This window comes from Hippocampus bargibanti, linkage group LG15 (genome assembly GCF_051943395.1).
Source record: "Hippocampus bargibanti isolate YZ-2025 linkage group LG15, ASM5194339v1, whole genome shotgun sequence".
Taxonomy (NCBI): domain Eukaryota; kingdom Metazoa; phylum Chordata; class Actinopteri; order Syngnathiformes; family Syngnathidae; genus Hippocampus; species Hippocampus bargibanti.
This window is the reverse complement of record NC_142748.1, coordinates 8,513,646-8,534,089: the sequence shown is the minus strand read 5'-3', so window position 1 is coordinate 8,534,089 and position 20,444 is coordinate 8,513,646. Positions and strand designations below refer to the sequence as shown.

The following is a 20,444-nucleotide window of genomic DNA, read 5'->3' as shown; positions in this document are numbered from 1 at the left end:
AAAGAAGTAGAAAAACAAAATACAGGGGTTGCTGGAAAGGCAGCCACTCTCGCAGCGCCATCTTGAAGTCAAAATGTTTCGCTAGCTGGCTGACTATTAGCTGTCTAGCTGACTGGCTGTTAGCTATCTCGATATCAATTAGCTTCATTAGCTATTTGTTAGCTATCCATGAGCTAACTGGTTAGCTATTAGCATGTGGCTGCTGCTGCACATAAAAACTGCACATAAAAACTTCATCATGTGACTACAAAGTGACCTTGAGAGTTGTGTAAAGCATTTATAAACCAAATGTATTATTATTATTAGCTATCTATTAGCTGGCTAGCTAGCTTTCTATCTATTTGAGTTACTTCCGGGTCGCGTGTGGCTGCCGCTGCTCACCCACAGAAAAACTTGATCCCGTGACTGTAAAGTGACCTTGAGAGTTTTGGAAATAAAGTTTCATCTCACCGAGGCCTTGCGAAGGCGATCGTTCTTCCCGAAGAAGTGTGCGTCTTCGAAGGACGACGTGCTCCCTCGCAGCTTTTCCGACAGGTTGCGATAGAGACGCTTGGCGGCATTGGGGGAGGCCGGCCCTCCCGCGACCTTCTTGGCTTGAGACAACTGCAAGTTCTGCATCTGCTGGGTCAGAACAGCCGGGAGGCGTCTGAGGGGAGCCAGATGAAGCGCACAAAGGTAATTCCTTCAGCACTACGGACCTTGCCGTGGCATTCCCATTTGTTGGGAGATAGATAAAACAACATTTTTGGGGGATGCCACCCAAAATAAACGTTAAGTTATGCGAATCGATACGTGGAATCAGCCGACAAGTACCAGGAATTCAATTACTACTTCTCCGAAAGCGACTTTGTCTTTCCAAGCATGCCGCGTCCTCCCCCGAAAAAAAAAAAGCCAAATTCATGACTCAGAAGACGAATAACCGCCGATTCCATGACAACCCATTGACGCCGCTTTCCCCACTTGTCATGTTCACGTTTTCCCGCTACAAAAGCTCCCCCGTCGAGTCCGGACGCCTCACTTAAGCCGCGAGATCTTCCGCGTCGAGTTGAAAGCGCTGCTGCTGCTGGTAACCGTGGCAACTGTGGCGATGCCGGGCGGCCGTTTCAATCTGCGATGGCAAAACGCGTGTTTAACTAGCTGCGAAACGCACGACGGCGCTCGCATCGGTGCGCGTTAGCCGCCTGATAGCGCCGCGTCTTTAAAACGCAGAAGTCACAGGTCAGTGGGCGTGTTATCTCCTTGTCACCAATTTCACCGGCGACTGATCAAAAAGTGAGAACAGTTTTTTGTGGAAAAACAACATTTTGTACTTTTGAGACCCCTTAAACTACAAAACGTGGCCTTAAATCACAGGTGTCAAAGTCAAGGCCCGGGGGCCAAATCCGGCCTGCCACATTAATATTTTCGGTCCGCGCAAGCATATCCAACTTGTGAAATTCCAACCAATTCTAACCAAAATGTCATATTTTTGGATGTAAACCACAATATCAGTTATTATTCTTGACTTCAGATTTGAAAACTAGTTATTGATTAATTTGTTGTGCACTCTATATGTAATATGTGGAGGCGATTAAACATTCTAATGGCTTCATAACGGCCCTCCAGAGGAAACCATAACCACAAAGCCTTCAACGCTTCCGTCTGGCTAAATTCAGACTTAGCCGAGAAAACCTTGATATTGGCACGATATTGACAGCCGGTATCGGGTCCCTTATTTCATGCGAGCTAGCTATTTGCTGTCTATTTGCTATTTATTAGCTGGCTTGCTAGCAATCTAACTGGCTGGCTAGCTATTTAGTAGTAAGTACCTCAACCCCTCCACAATCACCTCCAAAACTGCATTATAGTATACTTTCTCTTTCTATACTATCTCGATAGCTATCTATTAGCTAGCTAGCTCGCTAGATTTCTATCTATTTGAGTCATGTCCGGGCTGAGTGAATGCTGGCGCGTGTGGCTGCCGCTGCTTACCCACAGAAAAACATATCCTGTGACTGTAAAGTGACCTTGAGAGTTTTTGAAAGGCGCTTATAAATGAAATGCATTATTATTATTATGTGGCCCGTGGCAAAAAAAAATGATTTTGACACCCCTGACTTAATTATCATTATCATTTTTTTTATTATTAGCATTTTTTTACCGTTCACTCCATCAACTTTTTTTTTCTCATAAAATCAATACAAAAAACGGGAGTGGTCACCTGTCCAGGCTTTGTGAAGAGCGGGAGAGTCCCGTGTAGAATTGGAGATCCTGGATCAAAGCATCTCCGGTTGCGGCGCGCTGGTTCCACCTCTGAGCCAATCGGGAGAGCTTGCTGTCCGACCTGCGGAGAAATGAATGTCAGGAGACAACGTAGAACGATCGTAGAAGATAGGAAAGAAAATAAAAATGCAGCAGAGATAATAATAATAATAATAATAATAATAATAATAATAATAATAATAATAATAATAATAATAATAATACAATTCATGTCCTTTCCCAGCTGACTTTTGAGGTGAACTGACTGACGGACTGCACTCGCCTGTCAATCTTCCTCCGAAAATGATTGACAACACCAAAACGCATTGACGAAAAGTCGACGTGACAAAAAACCTTGCAAAAGACGACCATTCACACTCAGAAGAGTCTCACACAAAATTAGGTGAGCGAATGCAGACCAGCGACAGGTCGGGTGGGGGGGGGGTCGATTGGTCGCCTGTTCACCTTCATAAACATGTATCAGCAGGATAGATGACCATTCAGAATAAGTGGAAACTGAGGCTGACAATCGTTGCACAGAAATCTGGTTGGAAACAGTGACTGAAAACTTGTTGAAATGAAAGTTAACACAATTCTACAAATACTTGCCCTGTCCGAACCACTTCATTAAAATAATAATAATAATAATTCCATGTGGCAAAACTGCAGCGTCGACAGCGTCAGTACTCACAGTTAAAAAGGCGAACGGTGATTTTCAAGCGCCCGAAATGACTGCTGGAGCTTCACGGCACGCGGCGGAGATACGGCGCTCGCCGGCCGACGCGTCCGCGCGCGCCACCGCCGCCACCGCCCGCCGTCTTCTGGCCAGGCGCATGGCCGCTCGGTGGCAAACGACGACAGGTGAGCGACCGATGGTGGTGGACAAGACAGGCTGGACGAGTTGAGCGCCTTTCATATCACACGCGCACGCCGAGTGCGCGCGAATGAACGAGGAGGGGCGGTATCGAAGAATTGAGAGAGAGATGGTGATGAGGAAAACGCACGGTGGGATCGTGACGAGGAAGATGAAGTACGCCCGCAGTAGCAGAAAACACACATATTATCTGTTGGGAAATATTTTCAAGAACAAAATAATCACCCCAAATCAATTTCCACTAAGTTCAAGTGCCTCCTCCATTTTCTGTAACATAATAAATATCACGGGATATTTGATATAGAGTCAAATGGATGAAATGAAGACCTTTAAGGGGCGTGGCCTGGTGAATGTTGTCAAATTTGTTCATTTCATACTTGTTTAACTGTTATTCACACAATAGAAGGACTCCTCGGTGCGGCACTGATATGAGCCATTCTTTGCAGAGGATAACGAATATACACACACACACACAATCAGTGTGTCATTTACCAGTGGTGGGCCTTCTCTGCTGGCCTAAAAATATTTGAATCACAGATTAATGTGAATTATGTTTTGTCCAGGAATTCTTATGAATATAATTCCAAATTGTCTTTCAGCTTCCTTTCATTCACCGCTAGTGATAAGTGCATACTGGCCAGAGCTAGCACACTGTATCTGTCGCGAGCTGCATGAGCTAATGAATTTTTGTAATAATAATAATAATAATACATTTGATTTATAAGCGCCTTTCAAAACTCTCAAGGACACTTTACAGTCACAGGATACTTTTTCTGCGGGTGAGCAGCGGCAGCCACACGCGCGAGCGTGTTCATTTAAGAGCGATTTTGTCAACCCAAAATGGCTGAAAGATGAGAAGAAATTGATTTGATTGCAGATTTATTGTGAAAGCCATTTTCAAGACAGACTTTTCAAGAATAGATAGTCATCATTAAGAAAGGTTTGTCAGTCAGCTTCAAAAATAGCAAATAATATTGCAATTTTATGAGGTGATCATGAATCTACACATTCATAGTAAAAATTGGAACGGTTTAATGACAGTAGTCACAAGTTATTTCCTGGCCAATGGCACCCTCTAGTGGACGTGTAGTAAATCGCACCACACTCGCAGTTGTCGAGTGATTCAGACATAGCACTACTGAAGGCCTAGGAGTGACATGCACTGTCATATAGTGAAGATATGCATTTTTAGGTGAGAGTGCCCACTAGCTGGTATGTCGCCCAGTACAAAAAGCCCAACTGCCCTTTTCTCCCTGCTCTCTCCTTTGACGGCAATAAACATGTTGTTTTTGTCTCGCGAGCGTAATCAACGGCTTCCATTCAAGTGGACGCCTACGCACTTTAATCCCCTTCTTCATCGATGCTAATTAAAAGAGCCGGACGTGATTTCATGCTCGCACGAGGCTACTTTGGAGTATTGCAATCAAATGTGCGCATGCGCAGTCGACATTGCAGTGGATACATTATTTTTTTCAAACATCCTAACAAAAGTGTTGAAAGAAATGATCGAATAGATGAAAGTGCAGATGCTAAATGTTTAATCAGCTATTTTATTATTTAGCATTTATTTACGGTTTTATTGTTCTGTGTATTGTTCTTTTAATTGTAAAGTGTCCTTGGGTGTTCTGAAAGGCGCTTGTAAATTAAATTTACAGTGATACCTTGACTTACGAACTCAATTGGTTCCCAGAAAGTGTGTGTAAGGCGCAAAGTGTGTATTCCAAACATTAATTCCCCATAGGACACCATTAAAATGAAAATAATCCGTTCCCAGGTCCCCTTAAAACGTAATTTTCTACTAAATAAGCCTTAAAACTACACAAAATATACCTTATTTTATGTATAATAAATGTGCTATGGTAGTGTAATTAAAGAAATAAACTGTACAGTGTAATAAAGTTGTTTTTTTACCTTTGTGATGGCCATTGATGGCTTGATGGAATGGATAGCTTTTTGCATAAAGTGTCTCAAGGAGGTCTGGGTTGTACATCGTGGAAGTTGTGATATTGCAACAGATGCAAGCAGACACACTAGAAACTTCATTAATACATTATTATTATGATTATAATTATTATGTGACAAGTATTGCTTAAGTCTGTGGCTTTGTTATTTTACTCGAACCTAGATAACACTTGATATAATAGGGGAAAAATGTATTTTTTGTCATTTTTTGACCCACTGCCGATGTATTCCTGTGAAAAGTGACAAACTCCGAAACCCTCTGTCATTTCGCACTGCCAATGACGTCCTGACGTCTTGGCTTTGGCAACACCAAAGTGCCCAACCGGCAGACGGCAACAATGCAAACAATGCGGGCGGGTAGCTTCCCGCCTCCCTCGCTTGAGGACACGAAGAGCGAGAGGAGCGGTGACGGCCGATTGGCTACCCTGTTTCCATGACTCCCATTGAAAGTGACAGGTGAACGAACAACATGGAGGGGGGCGGCGGCGGTGGGTCCTAGGGAGGGGCGGTAGGTTGGCTAAGACATTTCAACAGCAATATTTAAATGAATACATAAAAACAAGTGAGTCAAATGCCACTATATGTTATGTCAAATACATGAAATCAAAATGGCCGTTAATCATGAAAAACCTTTCAACTCTATCATGGTGTGACATTTTAGCAGGGATGCTAACTATTAGCGGCAATGTAAAAGGGAAGTCACTACAGACAAATGACAGTTTTCTCAGTACCTCATTAGCTAAAACTATTATGCGGTCAACAAGTCACGATTCTGCAGTCAAGCTCAAAACTTTTAACGGACAGCTCAATGTGTTTTATATGTGGGAGGTTTTTGGAAGCGGCACTTTTGGGAGCTAGCAAACAGTGAGGAAATGACTCGCATCCATCAAAGAAGGTGACATTAGCGCCTCCCCGGGTGTCGCACGGCTCCGACGCCGACCCAAATGTCACAACGCCGCGGCGACTGGCACTCGGGGCCAATCCGAGAAAAGCAGCAGTCGTTCTTCGTGTTCTGATAATGACCGCTAATGACTCCACCCCACTTTCCCGAAAGCTCACGACCGTGTCCGTCATCTCGCACTGGGACTATCAAAGGAAAGGAAGAAGACTGAAGCACACTTTAGTCTGAATGGCGTGCTCGAAGACGATAAAGACGCAAAGCTGCAACTGACACGGGGGGAAAAAGAAAAACAAAAGGAAGAAAGCCATAGTTTGACGCATCCACCCAAACGCAATATCACTACGGCGCTCTACCTTGCATTCCATCCATCGCCATGGCAACAGGTAGCCAGAAGCGATATTCGACTTAATGGCTACCTCGGGCCCCCCCCCCTGTGTGTATTGTGAGGATTATGGAGTGTGGCTGCCAATGAGAGCAATTGTCAAGCGGCGTTTAGGGTGGAGAACAGAGCAACGGGGGTGGGGGAGAAGTTACTTGAAATCACGTCCTCGTGCCGTCAATACGGGCACTCAAACCCTAGAGACGACATTGTGACTCATTTTAACGGCCCGGTTATCAAATTTACCTTGCATATGTACTCGTAAATACAAGGGACACGGATACAACATGTCGGTGGTACGCAACCTACATACAACCAGTCCACTTCAGTCCAATCCGTACCCCAAATCAGCTGGGATGGACTCACCCCGATTGGAAGAAGCCTTAGTGTTCCAAAGAAGAAAGTTCCATGGTAACCAAATTCCGACTTACTTCTTTCTGGAGTCGTATCTACTCGGCGTTCCCAGACTCTGCAGATAAGACAAAATGGAGAAGGAAGGGATCAAAACGGATTCCTGAACATCACAATTATTGTTATTAAAAAGTCTCAGTTTGAAAATGGTTGAAACTCGCAATCAGGTCAAGGGTGCGAGGAATGAAAAAAAAAAACTGATTCTTTCGATAAAAGTCCATTTCGATGGAGGTCCAAGTTGGCTCGATAGCTCGCTGCTTGGAATTGAAGCGGATTTACGTGGGACAGGAGATGTGAGACAATTTATTTTCGTCAATGGATGCTACAGCTTTGTGTTTACTTTCAAACACATTTAGTTTGTAGCAGACCTGCACATTCCACGATGAAATCCCTGATACACTGGTGAAAAAGAGGCTTTGAAGCTCTCCTAGTTCATCTAGGACAGCTTCATGCAACAAAAAGGGGGCAGAAAATGCTTAGGATTGAATGACTGTCTGTGTCTTTGTTTTATCATATTTATTATTTTGTTTTTTTGTTCTTTTCAATTCAAGATGGCTGCCTTTACAGCAGCTCCTGTATTTTGTTTTTCTACGTCTTCTTTTCCTTTCATCACTTTGCTGCTGTGAAATGTCATTTTCTCCAGTGTGAGACTTTTTTCATCTTTTTATCTGGACTTTATTCTTATTTCTTTTTCCTTTCATATTATTAAAAAAGATCATTTAATCTAATCTAATCTAATCTAATCTAATCTAATCTAATTAAACACAGTTGTGTGATGCCATCTAGCAGGTAAAGGTGGAATTACAACATTCCAAAAAAAGAATAATTCACAGAAACTATTATACTGTATATTTTTATTTTCCATACAGTAAAGTCTCGTTATATCGATATCGGATATATCGATAGTCCCGGTTATATCGATATTTTTTCGGACTCCCTTGAATATCGATATAACGAGACTTTACTGTATCATGTTTTCTCTGCATTATGTGCCGCTTGTGTACCCATTGCTGCACAACCAAGACACTTCCTGTTTAATGGTTGAGTCTTCACATTTTTTAACACATCCTGTTCTCATTGCCATCTTTTTGCACCCAGTGTCATCCTCGGTCGTCACGGCAACAGTATACGTTCACCGTATGATGTCCTCTTTGACCCTAAATTTCCCTTTGCAGTCGTCGTTTGAGATGGGGCCACTTTGTTGTGAAATCAACGCGGCGCTCGCTGTGATGACCTACTTCTTATTGACTGACTGAATGCTTGATAAACGCGTGGGTGTCATTGAAGGTTTACCGTGTGAGGGAATGCCTGATAAGCGGCCATAAATAATCATACATTTCATTTATAACTTCAATTCTGATTATTTATTACTGCACGGGCAGTAGCAGGTGCGGTTCGCCCGCAGAGACATTAACTATGTTTAGCAAGCATCATAATCCCAAAGTAGCAAACAATGGATTGGATGAGCAATTATTCGTCTCGCAGTGGAGAAAAGTTATGAAAGGAAGAGGAAAGGAAAGAAAGAAGTAGAAAAACAAAATACAGGGGCTGCTGGTAAGGCAGCCAATCTCGCGGCGCCATCTTGAGGTCAAAAAAAAAAAAAAAAAAACGAAATAACATGACAACACAGAGACACAGAGAGTCATTCAATCTTCAGCACTTGCTGTACCCTCTTTGTGACATGAAGCAGTTCTAGATGAAAGAGGAGAGGATCAAAGCATCCTTTTCGGCAGTGGATCAGGGATGTCATGGTGTAATGTGCACGTCAACTACAAGCTAAATGTTGAAAGCAACCACGCAGCTGTAGCATCCATTTGACAGTGACAATGCTAGCAATAATCGCTTATTGTCATCAAGCTAGTCTAAAAAAGGGAGATGGGCAACCTTTTAAGTGAGTCAATGACGGCAACAGAGCTGCCGGTTTCCACTCACCGCGGAAACCTAAGCGCCCCCCCAACCAACCAACCGTCATACCACCTCCACCCAGAGCTTCGCACATCACCTTGCTAATTTGAACAAGGCTTTATTCTCCTATTTGTCCCAAGCTAAACTGTAGCAAGCTTGTTGGCCTCCTGGCGTCATTAGCGCTAGCAATGCTGGCATTCATGGCCTGATGATGTCGGGGCGGCCCGAGGGAAGGGGGGGGGGGGGGCGTCCGTCGCTGGCTAGCTGGCTGGACAGTTCTGGTGAAGTGAGCAAATTGCACATATAGCTAGCTACCATCCTGTGTCCCTCATGCCAGAAAATCAAAAGATGAGCTCGGAAAAAAAAAATCCTACTTCTGGGTTCTGCAAATATCTTGTGAACGGCAACAGGTTACTTGAACACGTTGCACTAGTATCGTCATCAAAAGAATTGCAAAGAGGCACTATACAGTTCTATTTGGGTTACTGTTTACAATAATAATAATAATAATAATAATAATAATAATAATAATAATAATAATAATAATAATACATTTCATTTTTAAGCGCCTTTGAAAACTCTCAAGGTCACTTTACACTCACAGGATAAGTTTCTTTCTGTGGGTGAGCAGCGGCAGCCACACGCGCCAGCATTCACTCAAGCCGGAAGTAACTCAAATAGATAGAAAGCGAGCTAGCTAGCAAATAAATAGCTAATAGCTAGCAACTAGCGAATATAGCAAATACCTAGCGAATAGATAGCAAATACCTAGCGAATAGATAACTACCACCTAGCGAATAGTTTAAAGAGGTAGCTAGCTAGCGAATAGATAGCAAATACCTAGGGAATAGATAACTAATACTTAGCGAATAGTTTAAAGAGTTAATGGCTTGGGGGAAGAAGCTGTTTAAATGTCCGCTGGATTTGGTGCGCATGGATCGGAAGCGCCTGCCCGAAGGGAGTAGCTGGAAAAGGTGGTGGGCAGGGTGCGGAGGGTCCATTAGGATTTTCTGCGCCCTTGTTTGGATTCTTGCAGTGTGCAAGTCCTCGAGAGCGGGTAGGGCAATGAATAAAGCCTTTTTAGCGACGGAACCGTTCAGAGGTTATCAAATATTGAACATGAATCGTAAACTGAACAATTGAAAAACAGCTCTGGATACGTGCGGCAGCTCGTTATTTAGCGCTGCGCAGCAATGATTTCGTTCTATTTCGTCGCACATGTGTCGAGAACATCACTAGTCTAGAAGTGGGAGTTCAGTGGGTTTGGCGGAAGGGCAAAAATCATCTCCCGTTTGTGAAGAGATGAAGTCAAAGGAAGCTGCAGCAAATATTTCACGGCGGGGCGGCCGCGCGGGAGGATTTGGAAGCGGCGCTGCGGCTAAATGGATGCTCAGAAAGACTCGCTTGACTTGAGCGCTGATGTGATTAGTCCCGCGGGGGCGCCGCCGCTTCGTATGGCGCTGTTTGTATACGAGACGGCAAGGGGAGGGTGGGAAGTAGGGGGGTAGGGGGCGTCCAGGTAAACAGCCCGTGTACACAAATCCCTTATATGCTGGAGGCTGTTGGGCTGCCCCACGTAGCTTAGCGTCCGCGAGACCATTGCCAATAAATAGTGACAAAATCAAACCAACAATTACTGCTCACATTGGAATCTGATCCACATATTTGGCATTTTTTGTATCCTCTTCAACTCCATCGCGCTGCAGTTCCTCAACTTGATTTTTTGGGGCAGCTGAAACCTCGGGTGACCTCCCCCGAAAGCTTAATTTTGTGCTTGAACGCACACGAGAGGAGCAACAGGTACATTTTCATCAGAGTTGCTTTGTCACTCACGATAGGAAAAAACAACATGGAAGCAAGGGGAAAAGATAACAACAAAAACAGCCGCTGGCTCACAATCCGACTTGTAAACTTCGATAAGTCGTTACACTTTCCACTCGACATATTAAAAAAAATGGCTCTAGGGGTGGGAGACAGAATGGTCCTGATCCAGAACCTGGAGAGGGTAAGCTCGCCCCCTGGTGGAAGATATCATCCACCCTGAAAATGCAACAAAAACACATTTCCTGGCTGAAATTCGGGAAGGAATGTGGTAAAAATAGCCAAAGAAAAAATCTTCGTCTTCTCAAAAAGACTGCAGGCCTGGAAATGCCGCATTAGCTTAACATTGATCGTGCTGCATGGTTAATTCATTGCGGCTCCGTGGGGGGTGCGTGACTTGTGCGACAGGCATTTGTATACAAGCGAAGACGAGCCCCAACCTCCCACAACTATTGTAAATCATTCTGCCAAGTCGGTATTGACGCTCCACTTGCGCTCAGATATCAATTCCATCAAGGTCCGTTAGCCAGTCTATGGCATTTTGCATTTCTTGCTAGCATAGAGCTAAATCGACTTGAGCGGTCCGATAAACGGACCGAAAGGTGTTCAGGTGGTAGCGCTGCAGTTAAAATAGGGGGGGGAAAATAAAAATAATAATACTCAGTGGCGGGCTGTCAGGGCCTGCAAGGCCTTCTCTGCTGGCCTAAAAGTATCCAAATCACAGACTAATTATATTTTTTCTCTGAATTCTTATTAAATAATTCCAAATTGTCTGGTTTTGTGTTGTTGTTTTTTTGCAATTTATGATTGGCGAGTCACTAGCCAATCATAGATTCACTAGCCATGAGTTATAAGCGCATACTGGCCAGAGCTAGCACACTATCTGTAGCGAGCTGCATAAGGAAATATATTGTTGTGTACATTTAATAGCAGTTTTGTCAATCCATAAAGATGGACTTTTCAAGAAAAAAATGGACGTCATTAAGAAAGGTCGGCTAATGGTACCCTCTAGTGGACTTGTAGTAAATAACACCACACTTTTTACAGTCTGGATTGATTCAGACGTAGCACTATTGAAGGCCTGATAATACTAATAATAAAACATCTGGAAAAGGAGGAATGTTCCGTGGGCCCTAGTTAGCAGGTGCCGCAAAGTCAAAACCAAAAGACAAATATGGCGTGTGGGAACCTAGCCGTAAGCTTATTGCTGGGATTTTCCATAAGACGCGTGTGGGACCTCAATGCGGCCATCGCTGCCTGCGTTGCCGGGAAATCGATTATTTAGTCAGTCAACACGGTTCACGTGAGTCAAGACGGGGTTGGGTTGTCAACGGTGTCTCGTCGTCGTGATCGTTGGCCAATTTCAAACACAGCTGTCAGTGATGTTCGATCGGACACTGTGGACAAAGGCTTGGACCCAGAAAGATTGTCTTTACTGCCGGCAGGAGACGCAGCCATTCATGACAGACGCCTGAATTCTGCAGCCCTCTGCCAAGCTATTTATTGAGGGTATATGCAAATTTAAGTGATACCTTAGTCAAACATAGTTTTCTTGATTAGAATACCACACCTCTTGAGTTCTAAGCACGAACAGCTATAAGCAATTAAACATTGTTCATTTCCATGAACTGATAAAATTGTAACCTGGCTAATGAGCTCTTCCTTTGAAGGAGTTTCAAGTCGTAAATTGCTTCGGTGATAAAGGAGTTTCCCAAGTCCGAAATTCTGTCCAAGGCAAGATCCCCTAGATGAAGATGGCAGTTTAATTTACTGTGTCTGTTGAGGGGGTAGTTTAACATGTCAACTATTGACATCCATATAGCGCAAATGTTAGCTAGCACAATAAAACAAATAGTTAGCCCCAAGAACAATTCGCTCGGTTCTTGATCAAAACTTTTGTTTCATTGTCCAATCCAAAAAATGTTGTCTAATTAAACTTTACATTTTGAGTTTACTTTTTTAACCATATTAGCTAAAAGGAATATATGCTCCCCCTCACGCTTGTGAATGTTATTTTGGGCCGATTCGGCAAAGCTTCCACGTGAGCACAGCTTCCACCTCCTCTCAAGTCAGACACCATGAGCTTATGATGACGATGTTTAGGCAATTACACATCATTTTCTTCAAACTCTTCACTTTTTCCTTCTCGGTCATACGACGGCTGCAATTACTGCCATTCAAGTCTGGTGTAATTGCAGCTTTTAGTGCGGCGGGTTCAGCAGTGCACTTCATCGTGCACATCGTGTACACAGACGACATCCACAACAGACTTTTTTTTCTCGCTTCTTTTCTTTTTTACCATTCAGGAGATTGACAGAAATATGAGTTGAAAAATTATGCGGCCAAAGAGGGAAAAGTGGACAGTGAAAGAAAACGAGGGAGGTCGCGCTAGCTAGTTTAGATGCATGGAGGAGCGTTAGATTCTTGAAATACAATAGTTAGTATGTATTTGTATGTATTCACTTCCAAGCTTTTTAGCATAGCAATAATAATAATAATACATTTCATTAATAAGCGCCTTTCAAAACTCGCAAGGTCACTTTAAAGTCACAGAATAAGTTTTTCTGTGGGTGAGCAGCGGCAGCTACACGCGCCAGCGTTCACTCAATCCGGAATAACTCATAGGTTTCTGGAACGGATTATGTTAAAAAAAAAAAATTAGCTATGCATTAGCTAGCTTTCTATCTATGTGAGTGACTTCCGGGTTGAGTGAACGCTGGCGCGTGCGGCTGCCTCTGCTCGCCCACAGAAAAACTTATCCTCTGACTGTAAAGTGACCTTGAGAGTTTAGAAAGGCGCTTATAAATGATGATGATGATGATGATTATTATTATTATTATTCGATTCGATCGATTATTATCGATGAATCGACAACGATCAAATTTCATGACAGCTATTTATTTCTAAAAATCACTAAAATTCCCACCCGTGAAAAATGATTCTTCAACAAAGTTAAAATGTCTTGCAAATACGGAAGGAAGACTGTTATTTCTTCAGGTCCTCAAAAAATTTGGCCCAAAAGTGAAACTTGCGAGGCAATCGCGCCATCCACTTATCCAGCGTGCTACCTTCGTGCCACGGGGGCTCTTACGTCTTTTATTTGCAACGCAACAAAGCCGAATGTTAATCCTTCTCGTCATTTAAATGAGTCATAATGTTTTTCAAAGATCGCAGCACGTTTCAGCATCCCGATGGCAACAAAGTGGCCCTCATTCGGTCGCCCGGCAACAGCAGCCCCAACACCTCAATGGTCTTTTCATCTCGCCAAGACCCCCCAGAAAAAGTTGCCAGTGCACTAAAAGCTTCTAATTGGCCGACGGAATTGGTGTCTGTGAGTAACGCAAATGCGAGTCACGAGCAGGTCAACGGGCCACGTGTACATCACATGATAAGAATAATAATAATAATAATAATAATAATAAACATTTCATTTCTAAGTACCTTTCAAAACTCTCAAGGTCAATCACAGGATAAGTTTTTCAGTGGGTAAGCAGCGGCAGCCACATGCGTCAGCGTTCATTCAACCCACAAGTCACTCAAATAGATAAAAAGCTAATAGATAGCTAGCTAGATAACTAGCTAGCCAGATAGCAAATAGATTGCAAAGATAGCAAATAAACAAACAGAGGAAAATAAATCAATCAATGCGCGCTTGACAACGCGGACAAAAGACAAAACGCTAGATATAGCTAGCTAGCAGATAGCAAATAGATTGCAAAAAGATACCAAATAAATAAACATAGAGGAAAATAAATCAATCAATGTGTGCTTGACAACGCGGACAAGACGCCCCTTTTTGTATAATAAACCTTCAAAAAAACATTTATTAAAAAAAATATTCAAAAAAAACAAAACACGAGTCACGTCAATAACTGCGGCGATATAACACGTGATTATAATTTTGCGGCTATCGACTACGAAGAAAATGGAGACGCGCTGCTCAACTGTCAATCAAGACTTGCTCTAGCATTTGTTTTTTTTTACAGGAAAATATGAACGTCGCTGGTGGCTATGTTACATCCCACTGCGTCGTCATGGCGATAAACAACAAGGCGCTCTAAAGAACCTGATTTAAAACATCCTATTTCACGATGAACAGCCGCTGTAACGTGTCATATTTCCGATGAATCGGTGAAGTAGAGGTAAAAAAAAAACTCACATGGATGTTACACAGCTTCCTGCGTCCTCTCTCCAATCGACCGAGTAGCTTGAGATGATGTTGCTCGGCGCCGGCCGGCCGCAGCAGTTGCTCATCCACTGATAGCGTTTTCCTGACCGGTGACCGTACGCCAGCCCCGCCCCATCGGGCCGGACTGCGGCCCCTCGCCAATTCACCAGGACCACCTTCTTCCTCCTCGTTTTTGTCGGGGTCAGGTGACTGCAGCGAACCTGGAAAGTGGAGAAAGCGGAGACAACCGGGTGTCAGCCATTACGCTCCAGATGCAAAGAAACTGAAGTTAGACTTACGTTAATAGAACTGGTGAGGTATTCTGGTGTCAAAAATAACACACCCTTCAAAATAAGATTTATTTCTTGTTTTTGTGGCTATTCGCTCATGACAAAGAGACTGTTTGGAAGAGTCGCGAGGAGTTTCTCCGCCCAGGTAGCTTCAAATTTCCACTTTGTGAGCATCGGTGCGCAGGCGATCAAATATCTAGACGGCAGCGCACCGCATTAAAAGTGCACAAGATGATTTTGTGACATGACAGCAGGAGGACGAGGCTCTCGCTGTGTAGCAACACTTTAGTTGACGACTAGCCTCTGCATAATAATAATAATAATAATAATAATAATAATAATAATACCCGCGACCCTAATGAGGAATAAGCGGTACGGAAAATGAGATGAGATAATAATAATAATAATAATAATACATGTCATTTATAAGTGCCTTTCAAAAATCTCAAGGTCACTTTACAGTCACAGGATAAGTTTTTCTGTGGGTGAGCAGCGGCAGCCACACGCGCCAGTGTTCACTCAACCCACTCATAGAAAGCGAACTAGCCAGCTAATAATAATAATATAATAATACGTGTCATTTATAAGCGCCTTTAAAAACTCTCAAGGTCACTTTACAGTCAAATGATATCTAATAGATAGCTAGCTGGATAGCTAGCGAGCCAGCTACATAGCTAATAGATAGCAAATAGCTAGCAAATAAAGTGCTCGCTAAGTAACGCGCCAGATAGCTAGCCAGATAGCTAGCCAGATAACTTATTGGATAGCACATAATGGATAAAGAATTTGAAAGTTGCAGTGCTTCATAAAAATGGACAGCCCCTTAAAAAATGCTAATAACGTAAAGTGGACATTTTGAGTCAATGATTCCCATGACAGCTGTTAACTAATAGCTATTCAATATAATATAAAAGATTGAATTATCTCATGACTCTCGTGGACAAATCTTGCTCATTTGCACTTAGTGGCCATGTTCCACTGACTGTTCACTCAGCTCTGACCAATTTTGTCAGATTTCTCCCCCTCAGGTGGACATAGGAGTTAAAAAGTTAAAAAGGGGAAAATATGTAAAAGTGTCTTTTTTTACCTTAATTTGGACTTGAAATGGTAAAAACAATTCATGCTGTCAGGTGACATCATTTGAAAGATTTGTCTCCCTCTTGTGGAGAGATGTGTCATTACATACAATCGGCCTTTGTCTAATTGATTTTGGATTGGATTGGCTGTACTTTTATTCGTCTCGCAGAGGAGAAATTTACATTTCACAGCAGCAAAGTTATGAAAGGAAGACTATAGGAAAGACAGAAGTTGAAAAAAAATACGGGAGCTGCTGGAAAGGCGCCATCTTTAAGTAAAAAAAAACAAACTAAACAAATAGCATTACAAAACAAAGACACAGAGAGTCATTCATTCTTCAGCACTTGCTGTACCCTCTTTGTGACATGAACAAGTTCTAAATGAAAGAGGAGAGGATCAAAGCATCCTTTTCAGCAGTGGATCAGGGACATCATGGTTGAATTTTGCCATTTTGGAGGATTTTTTTCCCTAAAAAGCTCACATATTTGCGTCTTTTTATTTAAACAACAGATCCATTGTAACGTTTGTTAATTTAATTTTGAAAAGGTAAATTAATGCAACAGGATATTGATCCTGCGAAAAAGCCCTATTGGGTCATACTTTGCCAACGCCTGACCTAAATTATCGAAGAAAAAAATAAAAGTAGGCGGCAGACCAAAGGCAGAGCCCGAGACGCACGACAGGAAACTCATTAACGTTCCTCCGACGGGTGGCGCTGACGAAAGTGGCGTTGTAATCAAAACAGGAAGTCTCTTGCTTTGATAAACAACGCTTGCGTTCGTGTTTAGACTCAACATTCTTCACTTGTCTCCACATCCGCTTTCTACCCATTCTACCCATTCTACCCGTTCACGCAAAAACACTCCACGCGCTCAAATGAAGCCACCATGAAGATTACGAGATTTGGCGACTCATTCCGAACTCTGATTGGCTATCAATTTTGGAAAGGCGGTCCTAGACAGTTTGTTACATCCCACCTGTCGATTTCCAGTGAAGGCCTCCGGGGCTGGCGGCCAGGCGACGGCGCTTCCTGATGCTAACGGCTGCCGAGGCGACATTTGGCGTGGACGAGAGGATGGGCAGCAGGAAGGGAGTTTCCTTGCCTATGGGCGGGGCCAGGAAGGCGGCGTCCCTTTCGATAGTCCTGGAGGAGGGTCAACAAATTGCTTCATTGCCATTTTTGTAGCACATTGACATCAAATGTCTAGTCTATTGTATTCAATAATAATAACATATTTGATTTCTAAGCGCCTTTCAAAACTCTCAAAGTCACAGGATAACGTTTTTCTTTATTTCTTTAATTATAATACCATAGCACATTTATTATACATGAAATAAGATATATTTTGTGTAGTTTTAAGGCTTAGAAAATTAGAAAAAAAGGTTTTATGGGGACCTGGGAACGGATTATTCTCATTTTAATGGTTTCCTATGGGAAATTAATTTTTGGGATACACACTTTTCGCCTTACGCACTCTCTCTGGGAACCAACTAAGTTCATAAGCCAAGGTATCACTGTATTGACGGGATCAGCAGGAGAATGTTTGATAAAAAATAAAAAAAAGACGACACAGATTGCATTTTGTTTCTTACCTGGCCTCTGAGACAAAGTAACTACGACTTCGCCACGAGCGTCGTTGACACCTGCCCTTTTTTTTCCTGCGCAGTAAAAAGTCCAGCAGCTCGGGCCAACTCAACATAATATTCGCGATGGAAACGGGAGAGACTGAGTAAAAAGTCAAAAAAAAATGTCCTACGAGTTCCATCACTGACTGGAAAGGGAAATGATTCAAGATGGTGGCTGACTCAATGGCGAGTAGTGCAACAAGAGCGCGGCGTTGGCGATATGGCGCTTATCAAGCGCGGCCCATCGGCTCTTTGTGCTACCCTGAAAAGAGAGTCGCTCCTGGTTTTGGCTTTCATTCAGACTACCGCGTTTGATTCTGCTCACTATCTATGCAAACGTGTCCAAACCAAATAATAATTAAATAATATGAACAATTAAAATTAATTGTTTAAAAAAATTGAAATGACCCACTAATTGGGTGAATTTTTCACCCAATTTCCACAATCACAGTGTGCCTTATACTTTAGAAAACCTGGATATATCTATATATTATATTTGGATTTTTTTTGCCATTCATTGAAGGTGCCCCTGATACTCTGGTGCGCCTTATACGGGTAACATCCGACTTACGACCGAGTTCCGTTCCGACCAAACGGTCGTAAGTCAAAATGGTTATAAGTCAAAATCCATTCAAAATGTTGAATAGAGACTCGGAGGCTAAATGACTCACAAACACCCCCTCTTAAAATGTTAAGAATAGGGTCTGGAGGTCGTGGTCGTAAGTTGAGCAGGTCGTAAGTCGGATGTTACCTGTATATGGAAAAATTCTTTTAAGAATAATAATACATTTCATTTATAAGCGCCTTTCAAAACTCTCAAGGTCACTTTACAGTCACAGGATATGTCTTTTTCTCTGGGTGAGCAGCGGCAGTCACGCGCCAGCGTTCACTCAAGCCGGAAGTAACTCAAATAGATAGAAAGATAGCTAGCTAACAGTTAGCTAATAGATAGCTAGCTACACAGTTAGTGAACTAGCCAGATAGCCATATAGCTAATAGATAGTCAGCTACATAGCTAACAGATCGCAAATGGATAGCAAATATCTCTTTGTCTTTTCTGTAATACCGTACAATAGCTATCTGGCTGGCTGGCTAGCTATCTAGCTGGCTCGCTATTAGCTATCTATTGGCTTGCTAGCTGAGTTACCTCCGTTGTGTGTGTGTTACCTGTCAGCTTGGCCGGCATCGCTGCAAGTGGAGCGTCTGTAATTGGAGATGCAGGACAACGATGACACCGACGGCGACGCGGTGCGAGTAGAGTCCAAGAGTCTGGGTATCAGGAGCGAGGAGGGCATGCACAGCCACGTCTCCAGGTCTGAAAACTTGGAGCAGCTCAGCATTTCCAAAACGCTGAAAACAAAGAGAAGACTCATCACTTTTGACGAAAATAGCTTTTTTTTTACCTGTTTCACCAAAAACAGGGGCTTGTTTTAACAGATTCACCATTCACACGATGCTCAATGTTCAATCTCGGTTATGTAGCTAGCTACCGAGCAAGTGCTGAAGCAAGTGCTGAAGAATGAACGACTCTCTGTGTCTTTCTGTTGTCATATTATTTGTTATTTATTTATTTTTTGTTTTGTTTTTTGATTCAAAATGGCGCCACACGAGAGTGGATGCCTTTCCAGCAGTTCCTGTTTTTTTTTCTACTTCTTTCTTTCCTTTCTACTTCCTTTCATAACTTTGCTGCTGTGAAATGTAAATTTCTCCACTGCGAGACGAATAAAGGTACATCCAATCCAATCTTTTAATCAAAAGCGGTGCTTATTTCATATTCAAAATAATGCAAACCATCCATCTAAAGAGATCTGGTTTATGGGAAATAGACCTCCCCGCCACTACCATGACATCCATTACCTTTCCTCTCCCGATGCTTGAGCGTCATCATCTTTGTCTTCGGACGCTTGGAAGACGCAAGAAATGCGGGAGTCTCGCGAGGACAACAACACGCAGGAATTCTCAGAATCCATCGACATCTTCAGCCATATCTACGGGGGAAGATCAGCAGAGATAGAGTAGCTAGTTTGTATATGCCCATTTGCAACAGACCCGCCATCGTTGTGGAAAACAACAAATATTCACCCCACATGTGATCAGTGACCACTTTTCCATAGCGTATTCATAGATGTCATGCTGGTATTCATCAGAGATATATTGCCAAACATATTTTTGTTGCTGATTCAAAATAAACGGGGTTCTGTTGTAATTTATTTAGAGTTCACGTTAACGTCATGGAAATCAGCTGTTGTTTAAGCTCGTTCCGAATCCGGATATACGACTCAATACATGCAATGTTATGTTATTGTTCATATGAAACGCTGATTTACGAGAGGAAGAAAAATTGAGGGTCTCGTTCATAGTCAGTACAAAAGAAAACTTTACCTGCATTTCCGAAGAAAAATAAAAGACCAAATTCAAAAATTGCAGACCGACCTAAGTTTGGCGCGTTACGTCATCACGTTAAATGACGTGTACCGACGTGCAATGACGAATTAGTTTATCGTGGCTTTCAGTATGTTTTTTTCTTGGCGTGAACTGTCCCTTTGGGAACAAATCACATTTCTGCAGAAACAACGTTCCCATAGTTTCGGCAAACAATTTGACGTCGGCTGGAGTGTGACGTCACGACACTGTCCTTTCTAGGTTTGACTAATGCGTCCAATCCAAAACGCCAACACAAACTTTCAAAATGAGATTTTCCCATTGAGAAAAACAGATAAAATCATTTCAAACTACGTGCCAGTCATTTAACGTATGAAACTCACTAGACGTTCATCTGGCCGAACGTT

The 20,444-nt window shown here is 42.7% G+C and overlaps 1 protein-coding gene across 5 annotated transcripts in view; it reads right to left on the bottom strand.

Annotated features, from left to right (window-relative positions):
- ankfn1a (ankyrin repeat and fibronectin type III domain containing 1a) overlaps positions 1 to 20,444 on the bottom strand; it is a 46,125-nt gene that overhangs the window by 23,770 nt on the left and 1,911 nt on the right. For 3 of the 5 annotated variants that reach the window (XR_016117270.1, XR_016117271.1, XM_089014649.1), the window contains exons 1-8: positions 20,038 to 20,172; positions 19,513 to 19,643; positions 18,823 to 19,005; positions 17,007 to 17,173; positions 14,654 to 14,883; positions 6,789 to 6,826; positions 2,201 to 2,323; positions 451 to 646 (exon numbers count right to left, since the gene is read on the bottom strand). Coding sequence is in view for 3 of the 5 variants with exons in the window: in XM_089014649.1 (XP_088870775.1) it covers positions 451 to 646; positions 2,201 to 2,323; positions 6,789 to 6,826; positions 14,654 to 14,883; positions 17,007 to 17,173; positions 18,823 to 19,005; positions 19,513 to 19,643; positions 20,038 to 20,043 (1,074 nt within the window). In the remaining 2 variants the exon portion in view is untranslated. Of the gene's footprint in view, positions 1 to 450; positions 647 to 2,200; positions 2,324 to 6,788; positions 6,827 to 14,653; positions 14,884 to 17,006; positions 17,174 to 18,822; positions 19,006 to 19,512; positions 19,644 to 20,037; positions 20,173 to 20,444 lie in introns of those variants that run through there. The other 2 variants (XM_089014651.1, XM_089014652.1) reach the window with 2 other exon arrangements.